The 8,130-nt window shown below is 41.9% G+C and overlaps 1 protein-coding gene across 1 annotated transcript in view; it reads right to left on the bottom strand.

The window, feature by feature from the left end:
- Positions 1-486: 486 nt before the first annotated feature.
- RIMKLA (ribosomal modification protein rimK like family member A) overlaps positions 487-8,130 on the bottom strand; it is a 24,810-nt gene continuing 17,166 nt past the window's right edge. The window contains exons 4-5 of the mRNA XM_019643684.1: positions 3,438-3,641; positions 487-1,189 (exon numbers count right to left, since the gene is read on the bottom strand). Coding sequence (XP_019499229.1) covers positions 699-1,189; positions 3,438-3,641 — 695 coding nt within the window. The 3' untranslated portion in view covers positions 487-698. The remainder of the gene's footprint in view (positions 1,190-3,437; positions 3,642-8,130) is intronic.

Genomic DNA, 8,130 nt, shown 5'->3' with positions numbered 1-8,130 from the left:
GTACTGCTAAAGCCAGAAGCAGCAGCACAGAGTCAGCTCCTTAAAATCAGCCATGATATCCAAGTGCTTGCAGCAGACATTGGTCTCCAATCAATCAGCCGGGATGCTGTTCTTGGTGAGTGTTTTGAGATCAGTCTTGGTAAAAACCACAAAGCTAGTCCATTTGCTTAAATCATCATTAGAAAGAATGCTGAGTGCCCAGATGGGATTTCTAGTTTCTGTGCAANCACACACACACACACACACACACACACACACACACACACGCTTAATGAAGAGCACATTATCTGCAGTCACATTCCGCCTCTTCTGCAAGCACCTCCATATGGTGGTTGCTTTGAGTACAGTATTTCCAGAAGCCTCTCTGAGTAAATGGGCTGTAGTGCTAAAAGCCAGAAGCAGCAGCACAGAGTCAGCTCCTTAAAATCAGCCGTGATATCCAAGTGCTTGCAGCCGACATTGGTCTCCAATCAATCAGTCGGGATGTTGTTCTTGGTGAGTGTTTTGAGATCAGTCTTGGTAAAAACCACAAAGCTAGTCCATTTGCTTAAATCATCATTAGAAAGAATGCTGAGTGCCCAGATGGGATTTCTAGTTTCTGTGCAAATGAAATCACATTAGTCCCGATTTTATTCACTCAAAACTACGAGGGAAGCAGTAGGATTTGTTTTAAATGCTGCCAAAAAAAAAGCAGGAATTCACTTCAGTTTTAATTCGGAAGCAATCCTGTTGTTAATGTTGTAGCTGGGTTCAGGCAGCGTGGGGGGTGGGGGTCCCGCTGTGCTTGCTGAGGAATCCCGTATTTCTCCCAGTTCAGGCTCACTCTCACTTGAGGTAGACCCGCTGTTGATGGTATAGATGCTCTCTGCAACTCCCTGAGCTGAAGCACAGCCATCTGACTCTTTCTTCTCCCTAGGACTAGACAGTCCTGGGAGGACAGCCATTTTCCCAGGCTGCCGACTTGGCAGCAAGGACATGGCATAGTCTGCAATGATCCCACCCACGTCTAAGTTGCACGCCTGGTCGAAGGCGAGGAAACCGACGTTGGCGTTGGCCTCGCACACCACAAAGGAGCCATCATCCATGATGAGGAGGTCAATGCCACAGAAGTCCATGCCCAGGATGTTGGACACCTGGATAGCCAGCTGCTTGCCTTGCTCTGTCAGCGGGCACATGACGCCCACACCACCTGTGGGGAAAACACAGTCATGTGGCGATGACATCAGACACTGACCAACAAGGCAAATGGCCCTTCAAGGGGGATAAGAGGGAACGCTGAGGCAGGGCAGGGAGAAGGGCCTTTTCGTTACTCACAAAAGGCCTGATGAGAATCGGGACGCTCTTTGGGAAAGCAATTTGGTCATTTCTTATCTAGACCCAGTCATTCCCTGACTAAGGAAATAATCTTATGGAATAGAAAAAGCGCTTCATGCAGACATGTTGATGGTAGAGTTATTTAAAATGCTGAACAATCATTGTGCCTGGAACATAATAGGTAATCAATAAATATTTGTTGATGAATAAATGAAAAATTATAATCGTAATATCTCACAATACAGAAAACAACATGTTTAATAACCATTAATAATAATGCTGGTAGAGAGTTTTTGATCCCATGGGAAGATACGTAGAAGGAATAAAAACTGCACAGTATAACCATAACTATGCAAAAAGACAATATTAGAGAAAAAGATCGGAAAGAATGATACCAAAATGTTCACATTGGTTGTCTCAAGATGGTGGGATTAATGATTAATATCTTTTCATTTGACTTAGCTGTCTTCTCCAAATTTTCTACTTTGAGAATGTATTCCTTTTATAATTAGAAAAAAAACACAAAATTAACATTATTATTAGTAGTATTATTATTTTTTAGAAATTTTATTGGGGAACAGTGTGTTTTTCCAGGACCCATCAAGTCAAGTAGTTATTTCAATCTAGTTGGGGAGGGTTCAGCTCCTTGGCCCACGTGGGAATCGAACCCACAGCCTTGGTGTTATGAGCCTGTGCTCTAACCACCTGAGTCAACCGGCCGCCCCAACATTATTTTTTAAGAAGAGAGAGATGGAGAGGCTTGTGGAACAAAATCCTATGCCAAGGACAGAAAGAGCCTGACTGCCCTTGCTTGTTAAAAAGCTAAGACCTCAGATTTAATTGTTTCCCTTAGTCCCTCTGGAAAGACTTAACACTTATATTCTCAGGTCCAATAATTAACGTCTTTTCCTTAACACTGTGCTTTCCCCACCTATCACACTGTATAAAGAAAAGGCTATAAATACAGCAAGAAAAGTAACGTGGATAAACTACAAAACTGTGTGGTTCATTGTCAGAGAATGGATTCTTTACAGTGACTAAAAAAGATAAAACGGTAACACATAAGGTTCAATGCTGTGGCACTGCACATGATTAGCGTGGAAATTAAATGAGATAGTATGTTACGTACTCAGTACTGTGTCAGCCTGAACCTAGAATTTGCCTCTATCACACCACTTTATCACAATGTCTTACAGTGATCTGTTTATGTGTCTTCTCCTTTACTGGACCAGAAGCTTCCTGAGGGCAAGGACTCTCATTAATCGCTACACTCTCAACATCTACTACAGAGTCCACTTGAGGAAACTGCTTGACCAGAATTAATGAAGGAAGGACAAAATCAGTGTCTCGGCCTCTCTCTTAGTCACTAGAGTTGGTACACTCAAGTGGCGATTTAGGAAATAATAACTATAAGTTTTTGGTTTTTTTTCATATTATCAACATACAAATCCATTCAATGAGGTTGACAATAGCTTTCTGTGATGGGGACACGAATTTGCATCCCTCCTGGAACATCTCCATTTACCACAATAGAAAACAAGCTTTATCAATAGGTTCATGGGGTGGGTTATGCATTTGACCCAAACATAAACTGCACCTTTCCAATAACATCATACATATAAGAAAGACACAATCCTCAATAATTATGTAAAAGCAGACTATGCTGTATCCTGCGATTGCCTTAGTTAAGACCCTCACTATTTCTTGCCTGAGCTGTTAGAGCAGCTTACAAACTTGTCTCCCTGCCTCCCATCTGATGTCTTCAATCTATCCTCTACACAGGTGTCAGTCTTTCTCAAACACGAATCCTCATGTCACTCCCTTGTTGAAATCTGACTGCTAAGTCCTACCACTTACAGGATCGGTTTCCAACCTCAGCGTCCTGACCCCCTGGCCTGACCTATGTCATAGCACTTATACCCACCTGTCCTTCTCCTGGACTGCTTGCTGCTAAAGGTAAGGGACTATTTCTAATTCTAGTCTGTGATCCTGGTGCCCAGCAGAGGGTCTGACTAGATAGGAGGGATTGGCACACGTTTCCTGAATGGGTCGAAACAGCCTTATAAAACAATCCTTGTGGCCTCCCATGACCCACAAATGGACTCTGAGCTTTTATACCTTACCAAGGGAGCAGTTGCTCTGCATCCGTCCGTCGGTGGAGCAGCGGAGCATCGAGCCGATCACTTGGCCCCCAACCACCACCACCCGGATATCTTTTCCATGTGACTCCTTCACATACTTCTGGAACAGGTAGGGCACATCATGGCGGATCAGATGGCAGATGTCTGAGAGGTGATGTTTATCTCTTGCAAGAAAAACAGCTTTTCCTTTAAGAAAGACAAAGAGCAAGAGAAGTAGTTAGAGAAGCCTGTGAACCCTGTCCTTGCCATTCCATCTCCTTGTCCCATACAGTCACCAATTCTTTCCCAATTTGCCTCGCTTTGGTCCCTTCTATTTCTCCGACTAGACTCTTGCTTCTTATCAAGTGGCAAATGAACCTCATTTTCTCTTGATTTTACTCGGGTCTTAATAATGTTGACCCTCTCCCTTAACCGCTACTCTTTTCTCAAAATGCAATGATGTATTCAAGAAATACAGAGAAGGGGGTCAAAATAAAACCCTCAGGATCTAATCAATTCAGTTACAACATGTTTAGTTAGTATCTTCTGTCACCTTGAGGATGCTGATTAGGTAGAGTCAGCTCATGTCTATCTCATTTTTTTAATCCACCAAACCTCACAATGGGCTCAATGCACAAAGCAGTTGTCAATCGATATTTATAGAACATAATTAATTGAACATACTTTAGAGGAATTCCGAAACAGATGGAGAGAGATCCAAAACAGGTAACTACAACACAGCATGATTTGGCGCCAAGAGGACCATGCAAAATACTATGGGAATTCAAAGAGGGATCCAATGACAGACAGCCTTCCTCCTTTTAAATATAAGTAACTTATTATTTGGCTATACCTATTGATTCTAAAAGGAATGGTCTAGAATACTATTGATCTCTTGGGAAAACATTCCGTTTTGACTCCAAATTCCTTATTTTCTGCTTGAATCACTTTTGAGTTTGCAATTATCAGGCATCTGCTTTCCAGTTGCATATTAGCTAAGAGATCTGACAGGGGTTCCTCATAGGCTTGCTGTGCAAATCTGACACGAGCTTACCCAGTGTGAGCATTCTTGTTTACAAACATGGGACACAGAGATGGTTTTCCTAAAATTTGTATCACCATCTTAAAAGGAGCGGGACCTTTCTAAAGTCTTAATAAAAAGAATGATGGGCATCCACCACTAGTGGCATATAAGACTAGAAACATGTCTCCAAAACATGTTTCCATCATTGGACATTTGGCACCAGGAGATCTGGCACCTGGCAGCAGATGGCTGGGATTCAGTTATAGGCACTGGGGATGGGGTGGAGGATGGGGGGTGTCTCTGGACATTAGGTGGGATTTTCAGCAGAGATGGGTTTAGAGATAGAGACTTGGTTCCTTGGTTCCTGGCACAGAGGCTCTAACATGGGCTTAGTCTGCAATTAATAAAAAGAGTTACAGTTTTAAGGAAAGGAGGAAAAAAGAGGGGATACGAGAGGGCATCAAGATTAGTTAATAATCTACTATGTGCCAAACAGTTTTTAAAAAATTATTTCATGTACACTTAATACTAGCCCTGTGAAGCCATTAGGATAGCTAGTTTTTTTTACAGGTAAGGAAAATAAAGGTTCACAAGATTAGTCACTTTCTCACAGGCACAAGCTACACCAGCCCACTGCCTTCTTTAAATTTATTTCTATATTAGATCTAACAACTGTTCTAACTTTGTTTACGCTCTATCTATTTCCCCTAAGATACTATGTGTCACATTAGCAATGAATAATCTGAAAATGAAATTAAGAACACAATTTGATTTACAATAGTATCAAAAGGAATTAAAAATTAGGAATACATTTAACCAAAGAAGTGCAATACTTATATATGATACTTATATATGTGTCACTACAAAACATTTTTAAAGACATCCTATGTTCAAGGGTTGGAAGACTTAATATTGTTAAGATGGCAATACTCCTCAAATTGATTTACAGATTCAATGTACTCCCTACCCAAATTCCCACTTTCTTTTTTTTGCAGACATTGACAAGCTGATCACATGGAAATTCATATGGAAATGCAAGGAATCCTCCCTCCACCCCCCTCCTCCCCCAAAGGACAAAGATGGAGGACTCACACTTCCCAATTTCAAAACTTACTACAAAGTTACAGTAATCAAGACAGTGTGGCCTGTCATAAGGATAGACATAGACATCAATGGAATAGAATTGAGAGCCCAGAATCAACCCTCATACAGATGGTCAACTGATTCTTGACAAGAGTTCCAAGGGCATTCAATGGAGAAAGGACAGTTTCTTTAACAAATAATAGTGGGAAAACTAGATATCCACATCCAAAAGAATAAAGTTGGACTCCTACATCACACTACATCCGAAAATTAACTCAAAATGGGTCAAAACTCCAAATGTAAGGGCTAAAAACTAGAATGTCTGATAAGGTGTAATATGTCTGATAAGGGCGTAATAGCTAAACTATGTATAAAGAACTCTTAAAAACTCAACAACAAAGAAATGAATAATCCAATTTAAAAATGGGCAAAGGATCTGAATAGACATTTTCCCAAAGATCTACAAATGACCAATAGGCACATGAAAAGATGTTGAACATCATGAGTCATTAGGGAAATATATATCAAAACTGCAATAAGATGCCACATTGCACCCACTAGGATGGCTATAATAAAACAAATCAATACTATGTAAATAAATAAGTGAATGAATGAGTTACGTAAAGGTTGGGAGGATGTGGAGAAATTGGAACCCTCATACATTGCTGGTGACGATGTAAAATGGCGTAACCAATGTGGAAAACAGTTTCTCTAAAGTTAAACATAGAATTACCACATGCCCCGGCAATCCACTCTTAGGTATACACCCAAATGCAATGAAAATGTATGTTCACACAAAAACCTGTACACAAATGTCATAGCAGCGTTATTCATAATAGTCACAAAGTAGAAACAACCCAAATGTCTAGCGCTGATGGATAAACAAAATGTGGCATATCCATACAATGGAATATTATTGAGTCATAAAGAGGTTAAGTATTAATACATCCTACAACATGGATGACCCTTAAAAACATGCCAAGTCAAAGAAGGCAGACACAAAAGGGCACATATTATATGATTCCATTGATATGAAATGGCCAAAATAGGCAAATCCATAGACAGGAAGTAGATGAATAACTGTCAGGGACTAAGGGAAGGACAATAGAGATTGACCCCTAATAGGTATGGGTTTGTTATTTTGGGGGGGAGGGGGCGATGGAAATGTCGTGAAATTAGATGTGGTGACGATTGTACACAATAGTGAATCTACTAAAATCCACTGAATTGTACACTTTAAAATAATGAATTCTTTGTTATGTGAATTATATCTCAATTTTTTAAACGTTTAAAAAATACTATGTATTTTATTTAATTTCTGCTTATTGTCTGTTTTACCTTTCTACAATGTGAGCTCCTTGAGGGCAGAAATTTTTGTTTCGTCCCTTTCTGTAGCCCCAGAGCGTAAAATAGTACCGGGCAGTTTGTAGGCACTCAATAAATATTAGCTCAAATGTATGTTATATATTATTTTACCACAATAAAAACATTTTGATGAGAGACGTTGAGTTTTAGCACTGTACATATCTGAATAGTATTGAGAGCCCCACCTGGCTTTCTCTTGTTCCTTAACAGGACCCCTCTAGGTTCACAGGCTGTTTTTGCTCACACCTGCTTCTGTTTGTTTGCTCAGCTCTTTTCTTCCAATTCAAATTCCACACTTCTATCTTCCAATGAAGAGTTGGCCCCTCCCTCTGTTTGGCTTGAGCAGGTGCCCGGACACACCTGCCACATTGGTCCATCACCCTGCCATGCCACCGTCTCCACCCTCTTTATATGGGAGCTTGAGAGCGGTGATTGTGTCTCGTCCATTCCTACTGCACAGTCCCTGCATCACAGGAACTGCTCATTACTTATCTGTTTAGGGTACCTCTTCTCACTCCAGATGCCCTGAGCATTTAAGTATGCCATCTGGGTATCATCAGGGGGTACCCACTCACATAGGGCAGGAGGGACCGCTTTCTACTACATCCGTCCTCTGCAACACTGACTGAGTCCCTACTATGTATTGAACATGCAGTAGGTCTTATAGATGTGCAGGACCAGGTTCCCACCCCCAAGCAGCTCACAGCCAAGAAGGGGAAAAGGGACATAACCTGTAACTGTCATAAAGTATAGTACTGTGCTACAGGCGTGAACGAAGTGCTATGGAAACACAGGGGGAAGAGCAATTAATTTTGTCTGGAAGAGAGGGAGGGAGGTCAGGGAGGTAGAAGGAAAAGAAATAACATCTGGGGCCGGCCGAGTGCACGATGGTTAAGAACTGGCTTGGGACGCCAGAGGGCCCCGGTTCGGATCCCACATATGAGGGCCAGTGATGCTGCCCTCTACAGCTAAGATGCTGAACAACAGCTCAACCTGGGGCTGGGCTGCCGGGAGTCGCTGGAGATGGCATAGACTGCAGCCCCTGTGGCAGTGGGTTGCCATGGGCTACTGTATGTAACCAGCAGCCAGCGTGAGCAGCCAGGAGCCGCAGTGAGCGGCCGTCCAGAAGCCTGCGACTGATCTGCCTCGCCCGGGAAGAGCGCAATGATGGTGCCAATTGGGCCAGTGAAGCAACATCCTCCACAACTAGACTGAAGAACAAAA

The sequence above is a fragment of the Hipposideros armiger genome, unplaced genomic scaffold (assembly GCF_001890085.2).
Source record: "Hipposideros armiger isolate ML-2016 unplaced genomic scaffold, ASM189008v1 scaffold_82, whole genome shotgun sequence".
Taxonomy (NCBI): domain Eukaryota; kingdom Metazoa; phylum Chordata; class Mammalia; order Chiroptera; family Hipposideridae; genus Hipposideros; species Hipposideros armiger.
Note: the sequence above shows the minus strand (reverse complement) of the source record. Positions and strands in the feature narration are given on the sequence as shown.